Source organism: Cyprinodon tularosa, unplaced genomic scaffold (assembly GCF_016077235.1).
Source record: "Cyprinodon tularosa strain WSP-4 unplaced genomic scaffold, ASM1607723v1 ctg711, whole genome shotgun sequence".
NCBI lineage: Eukaryota > Metazoa > Chordata > Actinopteri > Cyprinodontiformes > Cyprinodontidae > Cyprinodon > Cyprinodon tularosa.
Genome location: NW_024039465.1, coordinates 196,481 through 218,877, shown reverse-complemented (window position 1 = coordinate 218,877; position 22,397 = coordinate 196,481). Strand labels below are relative to the sequence as shown.

The 22,397-nt window shown below is 37.7% G+C and overlaps 1 protein-coding gene across 1 annotated transcript in view; it reads right to left on the bottom strand.

Annotated features, from left to right (window-relative positions):
- The window catches only part of LOC119772515 (contactin-associated protein-like 2), a 255,193-nt gene that overhangs the window by 94,832 nt on the left and 137,964 nt on the right, over positions 1 to 22,397 (bottom strand). The window contains exon 13 of the mRNA XM_038268959.1: positions 7,309 to 7,465. Within this exon, the coding sequence (XP_038124887.1) occupies positions 7,309 to 7,465 (157 nt within the window). The remainder of the gene's footprint in view (positions 1 to 7,308; positions 7,466 to 22,397) is intronic.

The window sequence follows — 22,397 nt, the reverse complement described above, 5'->3', positions numbered from 1 at the left end:
GACTTTTGCAAATATGCTATTTTCTAATAATAACAAACCTAAATTATGTACTCTCTCTCACAATTACAGATGTAGGACTACAGGAATTAAGGTGCACACATAAAAAAAAATAATGCTAAAAAAATTTCTCTTACTTACAATAAACCCACTTGTTCAATTTTTTAATTTTAAAAATCCTGCAGAAAACTTTCAATGTGATAAACATCTTTTTTGTGTGGACCTTCTCGCTGTTTCTTTTTTATGTATTAGCTAACATACAGTTATGCTTAGAAACAACCAAATAAATGATGTCATCGTAGATTTAAGGCTTCATATAGAAAATTATTTACACTCAGCTAATTTTACATGCTCACCTGCTCAAGTGCTTGGAGAAACAAAAGTGAACAAGCCAGTTGCATGGCAACAGCTTGATGTATTTATCTACATAAGGATAAAGAAAATGTTAGGCTGGTTTGAGATGATAGAGAGGTAACAGTCGTTTAATTACCGCATTGTTAGAAAAGAAAGTATTCAGAAGCCATCTCTGAATGACAAAAAAAAATAAAAAATAAACTTTGTAGCAGATGAGCTATGGCAACAGAAGAACATACAAGGCCAGGAATTTGATACAACAGATTAAAGAGCTTTGTCACAACCCGATGCACAATCGGTACCATCAGCTCATTTGTGCATGCTTAACCAGATATATATCCGGGTCACTCTCCCCTCCTTAAATATAGTATGAATACTAAACTATAAGGTGTTAAAGGTTAATAATGTATTTCTGGATAAATATTAATGCATGAAAATTGTTTCTGTTTTATCATTTGTCTGTGCTGGATATGGAATCCTACACTACTCCCAGGAGCAAACTTTCAGCTGTGGATTTAAACATAAATCTCGTTTTTATGAGTTTTATATTTTCTTTTCTTTTTAAGTGTGTGGTATATAGTGCGTAATCTAAAGAAAGAAACAACCAAAATGTAGATAAACATGGTTTAATCATATTTTTCCGGACTGCCGATGATGATGCAGTTTAACAGAGAAAATGTAAAAAACATTAAATTATCTCAGAAAAGTCATAAAAAAAGTTTTAAAGATGTGTATTAGCATTTTTTAGTGATTTAAGGATAGAAATAAGTGCTTTTAGTACCATAATTACACTATTTATGGTGACCTGGATAAGTATCTGAGTGCACATGAGCTGATGATATGGCTTGTATTTCCGGATCAGGTAGTGACAAACTTCACTGAAATCGGAAGAAAGCAGATTGGAAATAATAATGAAAAAAATGCTGCCCATTCCAATGAGTCTTAATTTATCTTTTAAGATTTAAAGACTATGGTTGTGGTTAAATTCTTTTTGGGATTCTTCCTGGCACATTTGGGCCATCTGAGCATCTGAATGCTACATACTTGAGTGTTGTTGTTGATGACGATCAGAGATGGCAAAAGTACTCACTTTCCGTACTTGAGTAAAAGTACAGATACTTGTGTTAAAAAATACTCTGGTAAAAGTGGAAGTACTGATTAAACTTTTTTACTCAAGTAAAAGTAACAAAGTACAGGCTTGTAAATTTACTTAAAGTATAAAAGTAAAAGTAGAAACCACTTTTTTCATGCCGTTGTCTACATTTTAAATGGATGTCTGCCAATAGGACTAGATCTCCGTTGTGTTCATTTTCAATCATCTCGTCGTCCATACTACTATGCTAACGCCACTGCCACCAAGCTGCAATGATTTGCCGCCAATGAATACCGCCAAATCTGTCGATTCATCTTGTAGTGGTGCGTCAAATGCAACGTAGATTCCCATCCAATTAGACTGAATTTGGTATTTGTGAGAAAACGGCTCGCCAGCTCCCGTCTCACGTCAGAGGAGGAGTAAGCAGATGACTTGCAAATAGGTGGTAAGAACCAGCGGACAACAAAATTCCAGTTCAAAAGCGTGTAGCCGTTTATTTACTGGTGCAATGGTGAAGACAAAAAAACCCCAAAACAAACAAAATACTTTCAAATAAAGAAAACAAAACCGGCCATTGCAGGCCATACAAAACACTGACAGCCTCACAGCAAGCTGACTTTAAATATAGTCTCTCTAAGCAGACCTTCAAAAGCAGTTTCTCCAACCAGTCTCTCCAAGCAGCCCCCCTAAGCCATTGTAAGTGTGCCCGTTAAATAGACCCACCAATAATCAGCCAATTGGGACAGCCCAATTAAACAGGAAGGCAAATCGCCAATAAAGCACAGTTAACATTGTAGAAAAATAAATACAGACAATAGCATCATTCATACAAAACCATACATATTTATGAAATTATTTAACCATACTAACATTACCATTTCACCTACTTATTACCATGCAAACAATTATTACATACATTGAAATCCCACTTAACACCCCTCCCCCCTAATAGTCTTTTCCAATGCCCTGGGACAGTGGATAAGAGACTGGCTCCGATGCGGTACGTGTTTCCACACGGACCAGTATGCTGACGGACTAAGGGAAGAGAATGTGTAATTTGACTGGGAAGTTTTATTGCCAACTACGGAATGTATATTAAAGCTGTCGCAGTGGGTACCTTCAGAGTCTGCTACGCTGGTGAGTAAGTAAAGTGTTGAATGAAAGGTGACGTTGTAATTTCGGAACTAGTGTAAATTACCGGGTGAATTGTTTGGAACTGCCGCCGCCATGACGGCCGGTCTGTGGTGCATGCTGGGAAATGTAGTGAAGGATGTGACGCCGTGTGTGATAGACTATGGCAAGCCAAGAAGGTCACATTTCGCATTGAATTGTCGCGTTAAGATTGAAGTTAACCCGCAAAAAACGCGCGTTCTCCCGAGATTACGCCGCTTTTATGCCGTCTTTTACCAACAAGCGCCGCCTTTTACGCGCGTCATGATAGAACCGCAAGACGCGCATTAAATACGCGCGTTGTGTCGGTCAGAACGCGCGTATTTAACGCGCGTTTTCCTAATATGATAATGATGTCCTTCCTTCTTTTCCCACAGCCAATGCATTTGAACTGGTTGCATCCAATCTCTGATCAAGGCAGCCAGACCAAGAAAGTTCAGCACAGATCTGCTTTGTGGAAAACTGCACAGAGCTCAATGTTGCAGCATTGCCAAAATTCACTGCATTGCCGTTTCACAAAGCCTTAATGTTAGGAATATATCCACTACATACACTTTGCTGTTATTTTGAATCCATTCCATGCCTATTTTCATGTAAAAACGTTTTGCATCAACATGCATCGCCAACCAATGTTTTGTATGTACAGGTATTACTAGGAATGTTTCATCAAGCAATACTACCGAGAGGTGGCGTAGTAGGTTAGGTGACTACCTTCAATGCAAATCTTTTGCTTCGTGGCAGGTTCGAATCCGGCAGAGGCAGTCCGACTTTTCCCTTTATATTCTGTCTTGTCTCCAACCAAGCCCATTTATTTATTTATTTTTTTCAGAGAATATAATCATAAATGTAGCCTACTTCACTGTTTTTGATCCATCACCATGCATTCTGTCATGTAAAAACTTTTTATATTGTACTAATAAAATGAGGGGACACTTGTCTTCCAGGAAATTTGTCGGTCTGACTTGTTTTCTGTATATTTTCCTGCATATCAGCAACCTTTTCCCATAATGCTTTATACAGCCATGGAGCAACTGCTGTTAAAATTAAATTAACAGGAAAATTTCGGATTCGAACCTGCCACGAAGCAAAAGATTTGCATTGAAGGTAGTCACCTAACCTACTACGCCACCTCTCGGTAGTATTGCTTGATGAAACATTCCTAGTAATACCTGTACATACAAAACATTGGTTGGCGATGCATGTTGATGCAAAACGTTTTTACATGAAAATAGGCATGGAATGGATTCAAAATAACAGCAAAGTGTATGTAGTGGATATATTCCTAACATTAAGGCTTTGTGAAACGGCAATGCAATGAATTTTGGCAATGCTGCAACATTGAGCTCTGTGCAGTTTTCCACAAAGCAGATCTGTGCTGAACTTTCTTGGTCTGGCTATTCAACGCGCGTTCTGACCGACACAACGCGCGTACTTAACGCGCGTCTTGCGATACTCTCATGACGCGCGTAAAAGGCGGCGCTTGTTGGTAAAAGACGGCGTAAAAAGCGGCGTAATCTCGGGAGAACGCGCGTTTTTTGCGGGTTAACTTCAATCTTAACGCGACAATTCAATGCGAAATATGACCTTCTTGGCTTGCCATAATAGACGCCGGCTACACTTTGGGAACAGAGGGGGAAAACTGCTCCGTTTTCACAGTATTGATGACGCAAAAAATAATAACGGTAACTCCATTGAAATGATTCAAAACTAAAGTAACGAGCCAATTTTTTAAAATGTAAGGAGTAGAAAGTACAGATATTTGTGTAAAAATGTAAGGAGTAGAAGTAAAAAGTCGCCGTAAAAATAAGTAGTAAAGTAAAGTAAAAATATCAGAAAAATCTACTTGAGTACAGTAACGAAGTATTTGTACTTCGTTACTTCCCATCTCTGATGACGATGTACATCTTTTTATAAACCTATTGACCATCATCTTGGAGCTTCTTTCAGAGACATACTGTTTTTTGTAGCTATGAGCTCATTCTACTCAAATGCCTTTTTGGATTCCAAATGAATTTCTGAAAGGCACATCTAAATGCAAAATAAGATCTGACCCTCTGACCCCCTGGGCTTCCTTAGAGTATATAAAATTTACCTGAACCCTTTAGACATTGCCATTAGCAGTTGGAGATGAGACAAAAAGTAAGTTGATCACTTCTATCTTAATTAGTAAAGAGACTAAACAGATATTCTTTCCTTGTGTTTCTATAAAATTCTATTGAACTTAATAAGAAGCAACCAAATCCAAAGGGACACTATGCACCTCTTGCTTGTTCTCCCTTATTTGACCTGTTGCCCTCTAGTAGGTGCATCAGATCCATTTAAACAACAGCAACAACAATGAAAAACCCACAAGAATAAAGATTCATCCTTTTCCTACGGTCATAACAAGGCTGAACTCCAAACTACATCGATTCAACAATTCCCAGTGCGTATCTTCTATGTTGGACTTTTAAACCTTATAGAAATTAAGTAAAGCACAGCAACAGTTAAGTGAACCAGGATGCTTTAAACGATGAAATACAATCTACCTCTGTTATAGCACATACCCTATATATTTAATATGCATTCATGTTTATAATAGGTATGTTGCACTTCTTATGCTGTGGTTAGTGTGTTAACTATGCTACTTTGAGCTGCATGTTCTGTTTGACATATTTCTGATAGGTTAATTTGAGAAGAAACATTGCAGCTTGATAAAATAAACCAAAAGAAAACCCGAAACCCACCAAAGTTCAAACGGTGGATGCTCGATAGATTTATAATGGCTCTAGATAAACAGCTTGCACAGACACGTGCACAAACTCTGGAGCTGAGGGGCAAAAAGAGAAAGATAAAAAGCATGAGGTCTGTTCTGCTACACAGTCACATAGATTTCTGATCTGTCAACTGATTTTTGATGCCACTATTTTTCTAGAAATGCTCCTGCATTGAGAATAAAATGCATTATTTTGTGTTCATTTAATTTTTAATACCTAGTTTGGTTTTTAGCTATGCGGCTTAAATCTTTCTTTGGATTTCTTGGTTGCACAGTTGATCTATTAATTTTGGTTCATGTAAATGTGCAACTTCTGTAACGAAAGGCAGATATGACAGATAGGATCATCATATTTACACATTTTTCGAGCTATTTCAGGGTTGAGGGAACCCTCCACCGAGTGTGAGATGGCTTTCAACAGTCTTAACTTAGTTATTTTATTTTTATTCTTTTTCTTTAATATTAAAAAAATTCAGGGATAAAAGCAACTGAAGCAAGTGTGTTAAAATACAGGTACACAGGTGTTGCAAAAGAAAATGCTTTGACTAATTGGTATTATGACCTAAATGTCCTTACATTACAGTTGCAAGATTTTCAGTAAAAAAAAAAAAACAGGTGTATATAACCAACTTGTCCAATAGTAAATGGAACTACCCTGACTTGTATTTATAAAGATGGTACAGAAAACGGATGAATAGATTTTAACCTGACGTCTTAGCTGAGTATCTTTATTACTATCACACATTTTTGAATTTATAGAAATAAATTACAGTGTCAAACTGAAGTGGTTCACATGCCAGATTCATGCACCTAAATAAATTTCATTGTGACACATCATCAAGAGGATGACGTCGACCAATGTACATACTCTGAGAAATAATTCAAACTTGTTAATTTTAATAATCAAGATTGAAAATATATATATAAAATCAAAAAAACTTGATGATTTTTTTTTTCTGGATGTATCTTTTGAAAATGTTTTCACTTTTGTTTTGTTTTACCACAGCATTCAAAATCAGTTCACATCTAGAGAAGCTTATGTTGGAAAACCTTTGGTATTTCATTACTGTGGTAAATTTCTAGTGCTCTAAAAATGTCAAACTTTTTCTAAATGCTTATTTTAAATTTTTTTGCATTTATCACCACTTCATGTGGGTGAAATTCTAAAAATATAGAGAGGAAGTTGCATCAGAACAACTATAGGAGAGCGGTTCTAGCGTGAATACTTCCCTGCATCCCCATGTGGCCCCAAACACAACAGAACCATTGAGAACTAAAATATGTTTATCTTGTTTTAGTATATCTAGATAGATGAAAACATTGCTATATATATATATATATATATATATATATATATATATATATATATATGTATGTGTGTGTGTGTGTGTGTGTGTGTATATATATATGTGTATATATATATATATATATATATATATATATATATATTTACATGTTTCTTAAAGAGTGTTTTCAAAGATCTGTAATCAATGTTTTGGATGTTGTTAAATCAAGTGGTATTCATGATATTAATTTTTTTATTTTTCTTTATAAATAAAAGTTTATAAACCCAAGGGGTGCTTAAAAAAAAAAAAAAAAAAACTTTCATTGATGTCTAACAATTTATCAGATGTTGATGTCCAGTCAGAGGATAATACTTGGAATGGTCATATGAAGCTTCCAGTATATAATCTAACTCTTAATCTGAAACTGCGACACCCTGTTCGCCCTTTTGAAAGGGGTGCAGGTAATAATTCCTAAAGGCCTGTATCCCTGTTCATGTCCACAAAACATTGAGTTTTTAATACTGCCCAATTCAAATATCTATTTTTGCTACTAAAAAGATTTTAAGCACATGAAAACTCTTGAAGCAAGTAAAAACAACCCAGAATGAAGTCCATTTGATTCCTACCAAAGATATAAAGTCATAATCACTTACCACTGCTTGCCGTCTGCATCACAGTTGCAGTCGTATTTGGGGTTGGTGCAGTTTTTGTCAATGCCACAGGCACACTTTTGGATACCAGGTCCTGATCCGCCCCAGTAAAAATGTTTCTCACTGCCTCTGCCAACCCACCATGTGTAGGGAGTCCCGTCTGTCAATGAAACACAAAAAAATGCAAAGGGCAACCTATCAGTCTTTTCATAATCTGTGTCCCTGCCGTATTACTCATTTTGCACAACACAGAGAACTACTGTATGACAGACAAAAATGCAGACAAGGAAAGGATAAAATTGTTTGTTGATCCCTTCAAAATCAATCTGATGACACTTAAATAACAGTCAAACTTTATTCTTTTATATGAATATGTTGACTACTGATAGCTGTCTGTGATTGTAATTGATTTGCTCAACACGTTTAGACACATAAATGCCTCTGAGATTGACAGGAACACCTAGTCACAATGTTCTCCTGGGAATTTGAAATACAAACAATGGTTCAGTGATGCATTTCCATCTCTTTTTGCACCAGGCATGTGCGTATAAAAATGTCAGAGTTGATATAAGCTCTTTTGAGGACATCAGTTTATGTTGGTGTGTTTCCGAGTGCTTGTGTGCATGTTTCCATTGTTAGCTAAAAGGTGAAGAACTGCTGACCTTCAATAAGAAATGTAATATTGTTTTCTCTGGCTTAGATAATATATTCTGACATGTGATGGTAACTATGCTGAGAGATAAGTGTAAATATATATGTGGCAGGCAATATATCATGACAAAATAAAATAAAAAAAAACAATATTAGGTTTAACACAATATTGCGTTTCTAACTTTATTCCTCTGAAATAAACTGGATAGTCGATATCAGTTTGTAAAATGCCATCAAAGCCGAAGATATTGCTTTAGCAATCTATTTTTACAGAAAGGGATTGAAGCAGACTCTTGATGAAGCAAAATTGCATTGAGAGGCTTGATATATTGTATTATCACAGAGTGTGGGGCTAAATTCCAGGAGGAAGGAAAAACGTGTCTATGTGTCTTTTAACTGTAGCCTGTGTGGATAAGTGTGTGCGTGCTCAGCCTCGGTGACCCACGGTTTTATTACTCTTGTGAAGAGAATTAGCTTCATCTCTCTTCAGGCCAGTGTTCAGACAAGCCATCATCAGTAGGATTAACAGTGCTGCCTCAAGAGACTTCACAGTGCTCTCACTTTATGTGTTAATGTTACTGTGTTCTTGCTGTTGTACTTCCATGCAAGCGAAAATGAGTATGTCCAATACAGTTTTGGCCTCACACTTAGACCTGCAATTCAGCAGCACAGTCATCCTGGCTGAGTCCAGAATACCTGGAAGAAGCACTCATCTTGTTAACTCATTGACCCAGAAGGGGATCTGTAGCCACTTTGAACATGTTCAAAGTGAAAGACAAGTGAAAACAAGTATGCTCTTCTTGCTTGAGTAGTCTTTGGGAGAGGATTTGAGAATACAACACATGATCTATGTATCACCACTTTCAAATGTACAACTTTCATTCAATAAATAGAACAGACAAAAAAAAAAAAACTGGGCTGCACAGTGTGGCAGTGGGTAGCAGTAAGAAGGTTCTCGACTCTGCATGGAGTTTGTATGTTCTCCCTGTGCAACATGACTGTTGGGCTAATTGGCTTCTCTAAATTCTCCTTAGATGTGAGTGTGTGCGTGAATGTTTTTCTGTCTCTGTGTTGCCCTGCGATAGACTGGCGACCTGTGGAGGGTGTACCCCGCCTCTCGCCCATTGACAGCTGGCGACAGGCACCAGCACCCCTTGTGACCCCAGTATGGATAAGTGTCACGGAAAAAATGGATGGAGAAAAAAATAAACTGTACATATTATAGACTCCCTCATTAAGTTTCAGGAAGCAAATCTCTGACAGTCAGATGTAATGTGATTTAGCCATGGGTTTGTCAAAGATTCCAGAAAACCTGGAGATATGATCTGATAAGATCTGGACGGGGCCGCCTTTTACAGTTGCTTTTTGTATCTCTGCTTCTGTCTCCTTGAACCCCAGTCGGCCTCGGCAGATGGCCACTCACACTAAGCCTGAATCTGCTGGAGGTATCTTCCTGTTAAAAGGGAGGTTTTCCTCTCTTCTGTCGCTACAATCATGCTTAGTGTGAGGGATTCTAGTCAATGAGTTGATGCAATCAACTGGTTTTCCTTAGATAGAAAACTTTGATTCAATTTGAATGTATGATCTGGTGAACTATAAAGTCCCTTGAGCTGACATGTGTTGTGAATTGTCACTATAGAAATAAACTAAATTGAATTGAATACAGTATTTTCAAAATTTTACAGGAATCTAGATTGCTGATGTTTATTTCAGGTATGTTATTGTTGGACCTCTATTTTTGTTGTTTTCCTAAATGTATCAAAGGCCTGATCAATGCAAATTTCTTACCTTAAATTGATTTCAGATATCATCTCCGGATGGTAAATGCTGGAAAAAGTCTGAGAAAAACAATGTAATGTTTTTCAGGGCTGCAACTAAAACTCATTTTACTTATCAAGTAATCTCTCAATTGTCACTTCTATGAATGAATTAAAATTCAGATAGTAAAAAAGGTTCCTTGAAGATGTTTTAAAGAATTTAGACCAGGTGAAAAATGAAATGTTTTTACTTGAAGAGGTCTGGGTAGAGCATAATGACAAACAAAAAGGTTTGTTTTTTATCTTAAATGCAAAATTATGATATATATATATATATATATATATATATATATATATATATATATATATATATATATATATATATATTTCTTTTTTATGATATAATTACTGCTCTAAAACAGTGGCTAAAGGCATGTTTTTGCTGCTATTCTCCAGTTAATGATTAAGCAATTACTAAATGACTTGAAGATCATTTTGATAATCAATCACGATTAATTCAATTAATTATTTCAGTCCTACATGCTTATATTCATGTTTCTACAAAAAGTGTAAATGACACCAAACAGGCATAGTAATTATCAATAGCTGTTGTTTGTACATATTTCTCTACAACAGTAATTAGTTTAGTAATTAGTTTAAAGTGAAAGTAGCACATTTAGGGCATCGGTTGTCCCACCCGCCAATGGTACCCTATAGTGTCTGAAAATGGCTCTGATTGGCATTATGAACTGAATTTGCCTTCCCCTTATTATAGCTATGAATGAATTGGAATGTACGCCATCTAATTTGAAGCTGTCCGTAGGATTGGATTAATTCAATATATTTCTGCACTTAAATTGGATTTGCTTGACTTGAGATTACATTTCTCATATAAACCAGCTAAACTGAAATGATTGATGTGCCACAGGATGTTAGTACTGCTTGCCAGGAAGATGGTTTGTACCACTTTGACAACCAATGATTCAGAGTAATTTTCTATGATCTAGCCAGCTGCAAAAACATTTGGTTATGCATCTAAAAAAAAAAAAGAAAAAAAAAAGGAGTTACCAGCAGTAGGCTGCTTATTTTGGTTTAATGAGGAATGGTTATTTTTTGAGGTGTCAAATGGCCTTAATGGAGGCTGAAGCCAAATAAATTGAAATGCAGGCTTCAAAAAATGAAAAATAAATAAGGGTTTTAGAACTGTGACGTTTACGTATCTCCATAAAATTATTAACTACCAAAATAAATATACTGACGGAGATGCTTCTAATGCATTCTAAATATAAAACGAGATTTATTAGGCCAGTCCTTTGTGGGGCTCTTGGATTCACACTCCAAAATTCTCTCTCTCTCCTCTCTGGTCCTCTAATGTGTAAAATTGAAGGCCAGAGCTGTTTTGTTCCTGAAGGTCAAGGTAATCTACTGCTTTGTGTCACACATCAGCTAAAAACTGTCCAAACAAGTCCAAGCAGAGCCGTGCCAAAAGAAGAGTGCTTGGACATCGAGGTTGCGGGATGTAGATGATTCTCAGCTGCAGAGGAAGAGGTTGATTAGTGTGATTAAGGGACAAGTGCCAGGTATGACTGATTGGCACAACTGTGGAGCATTACTAATCAGTCTCCCTCTCTCATTATAGGTAGTGGGGAGGCCAAAAACTAAGAAACATCAGCTGCACGAGGGCTGCAAACATATGGTGGCCACAGTCTAGGAGCTGTTCTAACGTCCATTTTCCAAATTAATTCAGGAAAATGCCAAGCTGTATCTTTTGCCTGCAGGGCTGTAAACCCAGAGCAGGACACTAAACTGAAACCTGGATAACAGTAAAATCTACTCCGCTAGAACTTTTGATATTTAAGGCTGTTTTAAATACAATGTTTAGCAAAACTATTCACACACCTGTTCTTTTTTTATATTATTGATGAAGTGAATGGAACTGTATGTAAAGGAAAAATCTTTTAAGGTTTTATTAAGGGTGTGTGCATTTTTGTCTTGTTCTTTTTATATTGAAAGCAATATTAAAAAAAAACATACTGTATATGGTAGTGAACACTGAAGGTAGATTGTTGCACTGGTTTTAATTGGAAAATATTAGTGTGGATCAGGTTTAATACATATGTGAGACATAATATAAAGTTCCGACATGGTTGTGATAAAATAAAAGGGAAACATTGAGGCCACATTCGTTTTTTAAGACATTGCTTCTATGCATAAGTAATAAGTCTTATGGCTGCAGCTCTTGAAAAAAATATTTCATCTCACAAGGTTAGTGGCTTTGTTTCATGTCTCATAGAAAGAATAATTATTAAGATAAAAAATGCAAAGAAAACTCAAAGTGTGTCTTTCAATACTTTGCCTTTTACTCTTATGTCGTACTAAACCTTTTACTATAGATGTAGCAAAAGCAGTAAAACGAAGCCTTCCAGTGCAAAAAATAAAAAAAAATAAAAAAAAACACTTGACCATTTTTATAGCTTGGGTTACTGTGATAGGAGAGAAGATGAGTGGAGACAGGAGGAGAGGAACAGTGGGGCCTCAGGTGGAATGGGAGCCACACATTGTGCCAGTTTAAGTCTCCTGTGCAGTTTGGATTTTTTCTGCCAACACAAACAACTCATGAGTGGAGAAAGAGAGAGGAAAAGAGTTGAAGGAGAGATGAGAGCACAGCAGCACTGATGGGCAAAGATGTGAGGGAGAAGAGATGGAATCAGACTGGCACAGAGTTCAGATGGGGATTCGCAGAGAGAGGGCGCTGCCAAGATGACTCTGAGTGGCTTGTTTCAAAGTGTAGCTGCGTTCTTGTGTCTATGAGACACACAAGGTACAAAATTCACAAGTAAAACATGTTTTCCAGAGTATGATTAGTACACGACAGTGTAGAACATATGTCTGTCTGTCTAGTGAATTAGGTTAACATAAAAAAAAAAAAAAAGCTTGGTGTGTTTGTCTGTTCTTTATAGCCAACACTCTCTTCATTTATCCTCATCTCTTTTTTGTGTCTTCAGCACCAAATCCCCTCTCAAATAGATAATGTTTATAGGAGAGGAGAAAGCAGACATGACAGATTGATAAGGCTTGGGGTTGCGTTCCTCCTCTGTCCTCGGGGACACCCATACAGCAGCACTTGTTGTGATGTATTTGTTACTTAAGCAATATACAAAACATGCACACATTCCCACCAACAGACACATCAAGCTATTTATCTCCTCTCTTATCCAGAAGGTTAATGCCCACATCTTCATCATGTCTGCTCAGGTTTTTTTTTCTCCCACAACTTAAGACAGATCGAGCCGCAGAGAGAATACACAGTGGGTAACAGATGCAGTACGACAGCGATAGGGGGTTACCAGATAGGAATAACGACAGAAGGGAAAACACACACAGTAATGCAAGAAAATAAATGATTCTTCTGTGTCGATGACGAGGGACCTTGCAGTGTCTTTCTGTCATAAACATCCATCGTTAGTGAGCAATCAGATGCAAAATGGTAGGCAGGAAACTCATATTTGAGTTTTCTCTGATAACAAACTGAAACATCAGCTTGTCACAGTCAATTTCAATCTTTTTGCCAGACGTTGCATCCACTATCCTACTTTGATGACTTTGGGCATTTACATTTCTTGTATCAAGCATTTAAGAGCCCTTCATAGCTTTGAGAACAACTTGAGTTTACTAAGTGGGTAACTGTTTATCCCTTTGGGTGTAATGTTTATTTTTTTGGCCATGTGAAAGTAATGTACAGGGGTTTGTATAATTGCCCTGTACATGTTTTCCCTGGCATCCCACTTTGTGGCAGTAGGCACAGAAATTAAATGCATTTTGAAATTCAGTTCACAGATTTAATTAAAATGGACAGCTGTTCACTTTGGAAAATATGCTGCTGAAACAAAGGGTGGTATTTATTTTTATTGAATGGTATAATGACAAATGTATTAAAAGCCATCACGTAAAAAATACCCAGCCAAATAAATCATAATCACTCCAATCCTGTTGTACTGATCTGGGGCCCTAAAAGTAAGGCGCTAATGCTGTAAACACTGAATAACAGATAGGTGTATCAACACACATGCAGTGCTTGTGTCTAAAATTCCTTTAATATGCAGTGCTATCATATCAATAATTAGTAATAATATCAATGACTATCCAAACAACATTAATAATAAAAGTAACTAATTATTGCTGACATTTCTTTTTCTATATTTATGTTCAGTAATGACTGTTTTTTTTTTAAATAAATAAAAATTTTGAACTCCACGTTTAAGCCTTTCCTGACATGCAAAAGCTCTTTATTGTAGCTGTAAATTTAGGACTTTAAACCCACTTTTGTACATTAAAGGTAAAGTGGAGGATGTTTAAAATAAGTGGTCCTCCTAATTGTCAATCATTCGGTGATGTTTCTGAGCATGCGCACATGTGGTGAGCTACGGTTTCAGCCAGTCATTGAAACTCAGCTTTCTCAAAGCTTTCTCCTTCTCTTTGAAAATGCCCAAGGGTTGTAAGAGAAAAAGTGTCTACGAAGTGTATGAGAAAAAAAGAAAGGCCTCAGAAGAGAAACAAGACCAGTATTTTTTAGAGGTTCTTATACTAGATGCTGTACACTAAAAGCACAGGTTGGGCATCCTATTGATGCCTTGGTTGCAAAGTTTCTACTCAACAGGTAAAGTTTGGTAAGCCATTTGGAGAAATCCGTTTTACACCACTGCAAGTAAAGTGAGGAGAAATGGGCTTGTGCATGGTCCCGCACATGTTTAATAGGCGTTCCCTGTCGGGAGCAGGCACAGGGTTGTGCATGTACATTTTCATTCAAAGTGGAGAGGGTGGGTTTTTTTCAAAAATTTGCGTACTGTAAATCCTCCACTATACCTTTAAGTTTTAAATCTCTTAGTCTTAATCTTTAGAAAAAGAGTTCAAAGGAAAGTTTGCTGCAAACACAAAGTTGCATTTCATTATCTTATCTGTTGGTTGGTGCAAATTAGAGACTGTCATTTTTTCGGGAATCCCACGGGTCACGGGATTCCCGTGGGATTCCCGTGGGATGGGAGTCAATATTAGTAACGATCACGTGATTGGGACAGTACAGGATTAAACATTAACGGGAGCAGACAGGAGCGGGAGCACACCAATAGTAACTAAACAAAACTAGGATCGATGCCAAAAAATTAAATAAAATAGAAAGAAAAAAAATCCAGTACCAGCGCCGCCATTTTGTAGTTTTTTTCCTTGAAGCCTACATTATAATGCGAGTCAAAAAAACTACAACCCCCAAAAACCAACAGTGCTTCCACTCTGGACCCTTCATAGAAATTCAGATTCAATGTATTGGCAGAAATCTTATTGAAGACAACAAGAATGGGAGTGGTGCAGGAGCGGGAGTCATTCTGAATGGGAGCGGGATGGGAGTGGGAGTAATTTCACCAGGAGTGGGACGGGACAGGATTTAGATTTCTACTCTGGCCCGGGATCGGGACGGGACACAGTTTTTTTCTGTGGGAGTGGGACGGTACAGGAGTGAAAATCCACTCTCGTGTCAGTCTCTAGTGCAAGTCTCTCATAATAACTGCATACAAAATCATCAGTGTAGTTATCGTCATCTAAACTTTAGTTTTCTATACTACTGATTATTAAAGTCTACTTATCGATATCTTGTCTCCAGCTTTTATTTTAGTCCTCCAAAACAAGTCAGTAAAGATACCCTATGGTTTTGAAAAGGACTTTGTGTTAAAGTAGTTTTGAGAGTGAAATTTTAATTTAAGCAAAGAATATGGATTAATAACTTTATGTGATCTCCCACCCAATTACCACATTTCACAGTTTCATAAAGAAGACTAAAGTGTATCTAATTGAGTGGCCTTTTTGATAGAAAACAACCATCAATAAGTATTAGAAAGGCTGGTTTTTTTCCAACACAAGGGTTCCTTGCCTTAATTGAGGGATGGTTTCACATTAGGCCATAAATCAATTTGTCCATGTTTAAGTGACGCCATATTTTTGTTCTTTGTAGCTCTCCTTTGTCTGGGTTTCTATTTGCTGCAACAAGTTCCTTATGTATCCGCTCTCCACAGGCTGGTCCCTGTTAGTCTCCTATCATCTTAATATCTCTGGTTTTATGGAGAGACTGCAGGGAGGCACATTAGCTATGCCCTAGTATCTCTCACGAGAGCGACAGATAATGCAGTGAGTGTTTGTCTGGGTGAGAAACAGAAGCATTTGTACACCTCTTTCTCCCTTCAACCCTTTATCTTGAGAACTCCATGTGTCTCTGTTTATTCTCCCCTCATCGTCTTTAAAAACAGCTCTGTGACTTTGCCTGGATCCCTTGTCACTTTTCCTTTGTCTCAGTCCTTCTCCTCTCCCCATCCACCTATCCATCAAATTAGTTTGAGAACCACCGCTCACTCCTGGCCCTGCTGTATTTTCCTATCTCTGTGCCTCCAACATATTTTTGTCCCATTATTTTGTGCATCCCACTTTCTCCTTGCTCTCTTATATCTCTCAGTCTCAGGGGCCTGCTCTTTATCTAGCTACCTAATATGTCTATCTACCTTGCCTTTGCATGGTTGGGTCTTTTGCTTTAGCAGGCTGCTCTTTTCCTCCCTCTCTCATATCTGCCTGGCACACATTTTACCTGCACCCTTCTATCGCTCGTCTCAGTGGCCTTCTCTCCCTTTGGTCTATATCGGATCATCTATCTCATGTCTCCATGACTCTTTCCTGGTATCTAATCTCTTTATGTTCTTATTAGCTTACACTGTAATCTGCCCTTTCATGTATGTTAAATGTAAACTACCTTCCTCTGATCCCTATCTGAAGATGTGTTTGACTTGTACCGTGTTTCCATCAATTCTGGTTGGATCTTTAAGAGGGTGGTATACATTCCAAAACATTAAATGGCTATGATCGCTGAGATTATTACAGTAATTTATAATTAGTGAGAAGCTGTGGGTTAAATGGTTATTAATTTATGAAGGGGGAAAATGGAGTCCCATTATTTTGTGCATCCCACTTTCTCCTTGCTATCTTATATCTCTCAGTCTCAGGGGCCTGCTCTTTATCTAGCTACCTAATATGTCTATCTACCTTGCCTTTGCATGGTTGGGTCTTTTGCTTTAGCAGGCTGCTCTTTTCCTCCCTCTCTCATATCTGCCTGGCACACATTTTACCTGCACCCTTCTATCGCTCGTCTCAGTGGCCTTCTCTCCCTTTGGTCTATATCGGATCATCTATCTCATGTCTCCATGACTCTTTCCTGGTATCTAATCTCTTTATGTTCTTATTAGCTTACACTGTAATCTGCCCTTTCATGTATGTTAAATGTAAACTACCTTCCTCTGATCCCTATCTGAAGATGTGTTTGACTTGTACCGTGTTTCCATCAATTCTGGTTGGATCTTTAAGAGGGTGGTATACATTCCAAAACATTAAATGGCTATGATCGCTGAGATTATTACAGTAATTTATAATTAGTGAGAAGCTGTGGGTTAAATGGTTATTAATTTATGAAGGGGGAAAATGGAGAATCATTTTCTCTATAAATTATATTAAACATAAGAACTTTGGAACTCATTTTGGTGATGGGTTTAGAGTCCTCATGGTTTGCGGTGATGACGGATTTTAAAACATAAAAAAAAAAATCTGAAAACCAGCTGAAAATCAACCAGATCGAGAAAATCCTCGTGACTGAAAATTCGACCCAAAAGTGGCAAAAAAAATTATACAATGTATGGCCAGCCTTAGACTTGCAGAGATTTCAATGCTGTTTTTTGAGTCTTTGGTAACCTGAATTTTTCATAAATCTGCTATCGGAGTTAAAGGTATACTATGCAACCGGTGTTGATTTTCCAGCGAGGCTCCCCCCAGAGGGCGAAAGTAAAAGTGCACTGTCGTAAATATGCACAGCTGTTCTCCTGGTTTCTCCGTCAAGCCAGGCGCGGTTGTTTTGAGCTTAGCAGACAGGCGAACGCAACGAACTTCACTGTGACTAACACAGTGAAAGTATGAACATGCACACAGAGAGAGAGAAACCATTCCAATGTTACTTACAATCGCATCAGCAGAAACGCGAGGTCCGCGTCAGCCTTGCAGCCTTCTTTTTATTTTAGCTCTCGCCATTCGGAAAAAGCTTGCCCGATGTTCACCCGTGTACGACTCCTCTCTCTGTCCGGAGCCCTTTTCCTCTTTCTTGCCTGCTCCGACATGGGCTTTCGCTGTTTTCACGCTGGTTCCGCCATGATAACTGCACAAAGATCGCCACTGTGCTAGCAACAAGCATGCTTTTAACTGGGGGCGTGTAGCAGTTCTCGCCGTAAAGCAAGACCGACTCTCGCGAGACTTCTGAGCCTGTGGGTGCGGGCCGAGGGCTCCTGCAATTGCAAGTGCGGTATTTCCCCCACAGACCACCAGGGCGGCCGAGAATACCTTTGTTCAACCTGAAATGACTCATCTAATCATCCAAAACCTTATGGAACACATTAATTAACTGAAAAATGTTGCATAGTGTGCCTTTAATTAGCTATGCTGTAGACTCCTATGAAGCTTTACCACTCTTCTTCCTTTGCAAGCAAACTACAGGTATAGAGGCATGTGATTAATTTCTGTTAGAGAGCTAAGATTTGAAGTCAACAATGTAGTAAACATTCATTCAGTGAGGGTTAGCTACATTAGGGAGCGCAAGGAGCAGAAGCAAGCAGTGTATCCTGGTCAAATGGAAGAAAGGGTTCTGACATTGGTTGCCCCCCAAACACACAAACTTGGGTTACTTATCATAATTACGGTTTTCAGAGGGACACCAGTTCAAAATGTAGATATAATACACAGATATAAGTTAAAAAGTGATTACTTTAGTAGATCTATCCCTCTCCTCTTTAGTTAGACTTTTTAGTTTCAGAGGAGGTGACATAAATCATGTAACTAAACTAGGAATCTAATTGGGAAAATGCCTCAATGGAACACCGATAATACCATTCACAACGGCAAGGCCGGGACAGCAGAATGTACCAGCTCCATTTCTGGCCACATCCCCAAAGCATAGGGAATAAGAAGGAGAGGTGGGATGAATCCTTCAAAGAATGTTGCCTTTTTTCATTGGTGTTCCTTTACGCTGAGGGTGTGGCCACAAATTTAGATGTTAGAGGGGGGTGGTTAAGTGGCATATCTTCCAAATATTTAAGTCTGATATTCAAGACTTAGGTTTAACACCTAAGATATTTGGATTCAAGATTTACATTTAAAACATAAAATATTTACCTTCAAGATTTAGATTTAAGATGTAAGATTTCAATGTAAGGTTTAGATAAAAATGCAAGACTTAGAAATACATTTGTTAATATAAACAATGACATAAACAAACATTCATATATACATATGAGATTTACAAATAGATAAAACAACAAATATAGCCATTATATTTAGATTTAAATTTCACATTTAAATTTAGTGCTTGTGGCTACATGTGAGAAAAAAGCACTAAATTTAAAGAAAGTTTGGTAGATAACAGAAAATTTGACATTAGAATATTTTTTTCCAGATAGATTCTGCACCCTACAGTTTTTATATGTAAATATTAAAATCTGAAATCTTTATTAGAGATATTCCCTAAGAAGAGATAAAACATCAATTCGAGCTCTAATCACTCTCTCTGGATTGAGATACAAACAGCAGCAGGGTGTTTGAAGACTAATTTGTCAGAATTTTACTTAGGATAGCAGCTTCCAGTTTTCTGAAATGGAGTAGCCAGGTTGGGCAGGAATTTACCAAAAAAAAAAAAACATACTCTAGATTGCCAGTAACCCTGCTCTGTAAAATTGGGCCCCGGATTAGACAGCCCAGTCACAGACCTTTCATAATCGAGAACAGCAGTAGAGAAGGTCACCACCATCAACTTCCTGGGAGTGCAAATAAACATCCTGACCTGGTATCATCACATCAAAGCTCTGGCAAAGAGAGCTCAGCAGTGCATTCACTTCTTGCACTGGACTAGAAAGGTGCATCTCCCCCCTATGTTCTCACAGCGTTCAACACAGGCACCACAGAGAGTAACCTGACAGGCTGCATCTCTGTCTGGTCGGGAGTCTGCCATGTCTCTAACAGAAGTGTTTTTGAGATATTGGTGAGGAAAGAAGAGAATTAACTGTTCTCACTTCTTGGGTCTGGGAAGAGACTATAGAGCCTGTGGAGCAGAACAGCCAGGTTCTGCAATACCTTCTTCCCCTACGCCATAAGATTGCTGAACTCATATCCACCCCCAGCTCCCTCCCCACTCCCTACTTCTCCACCATTGATTGCTCAATGGGTGTATCACTACTGTCTTTCTTTCTGTTGTTGAAGATGAATTTCTTTTTATTCTATTTTCTGTTCTACATAACTGTTACCGGTATATCTGTTCATTTATACATCTCTTCACCTTCTGTAAAGTTAGCCAAAGGGAAATTCTTATTTAAACATATGAGGATTCTCAGAGAGGCAACCCCTGGCTTACTTTAGGATAAACTGAAAAGCATGTATAAGCTCTCTGCCATTTTGCTGGTTCCTTAACTGAATGGTCAAGACGTAAAAAGATCTTCCTCTGCAATTTGTGCTTATATTAATGTTAACCATGACTGGAAGATATTTAGTTAATGCTAAACATGCTTGCTTCTTTGTGTACACTATGGTAAAAATCCCTCCTCTTATCCGGACCAGGTAATCAAAATGATGATCAAACACTTTCTTTGCATCTGCAAGATAAATCATTATAGAATTATTTTAAAACAAGTATTTCACAATATGAAATACTTGATTGATTTATTAAATTACTAGAAGGTGTATATCCAATTACATTAGCTGCACTGAACTCATATAATGGGAAAAATAAGTGACAGAAACTGGACAATGACCTTATAATTTTTGTGCTGAATTAAAAGATTAGGCTTGATTTTTTTCTTTTTTTTTGCTTCTGTCTAAAATTAGGTAGATAAAAACAAGGTAATTTCACATTTTCCTATGTGTTGTTTACAACATATCATGTAGCTTTTAATAAACAAACAACTGGGAGAACTAACTCTTCAATCTAAAAGGGTTGTTGGTTTGTGGTCGCTAACAGTACAGAAGAAGGAATAAAGCAGGAAGAAAGGTTATTAAGCATGTTAATTGTTAAAGAACGAGTTTAAAGAAGAAGCTCTCACTTTCTGGTGCAGAATTCATTTGTTCTAAATATCATACTGTACATAGTTTCAAATTGCATGAACCTGCCATGGTTTAATTTCTACAAGAGAACACACTTCAGACTGAAGCAGGGTAATGAGTTATATTAACAGCTTCGAGCTAATAGGGTCCACCTCCCTCACAGTTCAGAGGATAAGGCTCCTTTGCTAGTTTCTGCATACTGCCTATAAACATCTTTTCACAGGTCGTCACTTGTAGTATCATCTATTAAATGGAAAACACATTGGAAACAGAAGGGGGAAGGAAGAAGGCTAAGTTCATATCAATAGTTGTAACTAATTGGCTTGACTGAGTGATAAAGGGCAAAGTAACTAGCACAGCCCAACTCTCTTTGCACCACAGAAATGGCGTGCACAAAAACCCACACACTATAGTAGCCACTGTAGCTTGCAAAAGTGTAGGTTGACGACTATCAACAACCATAATTACCGTAACTGAAGGGTAATCTCAATCAGTATTTGTGCATCTATGCATTTCTGACTATAAGTCACATTTACTGCTGCATCCCCTCAGGTCAAGGCCGACGGACAGATGCGCCATAAAGAAAATGGCCTTTGCCAAAACACACTCATCTTTCTTCCTGCTTTATAACTAACACAATCCATCTCCCTGCATATCTGTCAAGCTCATCATATAGATGGGGATACAGCGAACAACACTCATAATTACAGAGGAGGATGAACGGCTCACAAACAACTCCACTGAGGCGAGGGCACTGAGAGCAAAGGGGAGCGGCAGAGAGAAAGTAAATCGGTGATACGCTGGTTTGAAGAGAGTTTAGAGAATAGAAGGAAGTGAGAGAGAAAGAAAAAAGGTTAGAAAACGAAAAGAAAGAAGGGCAAAAATACTCAAGATGAGAACTTGTCAGATGAGAACAAAGAAGTAAATGATTGGCTGTGACGGAGATGTTTTGTGGGATTATGGGGGAGAGAGAGGGAAAACAACAGAGGCTTCACAGACCCTCGGGGACATATTGTTATATTTGAAACTGTGGGTGAAGTGGGAAAACTGACAGCTTAGGTGTGAAAATTCGATAGAAGCAAAAGTTCAAGTCATATTGTCACAATGATACTTAACTTCACCTCATTAAACAGACACTGCTTAATAAAGCAAGCAAACAGGGCAGAGATAGCATCTGCTGTAATCTCACTGACTCAAAACTTAATGAGGAAAAATATCAAGTGTGAATCTGAAAATTATTCAACTTCATCTGCAAGTGACATTTTCATCCTTGTTCCTTCAAGCAAAGAACATCATGTATCTGACAACATTCAGAGAAATAAAAGACCTTAAAAAAGCTGAAACACCTGTGATTTTTACAGCTTGTGACAGTTTGCCAAAGCTGATATAGTCAGGAATAGCTTCCACTGAGGAGGTAATAAAGCCAAAGGAAATGACAATTTTAAAAAATACCCCTCAAGCCCTCTGACAATATGATAATTTAGTCGATGTGTTCGCCCTGTAAACAAACACTAAAGAGGATTA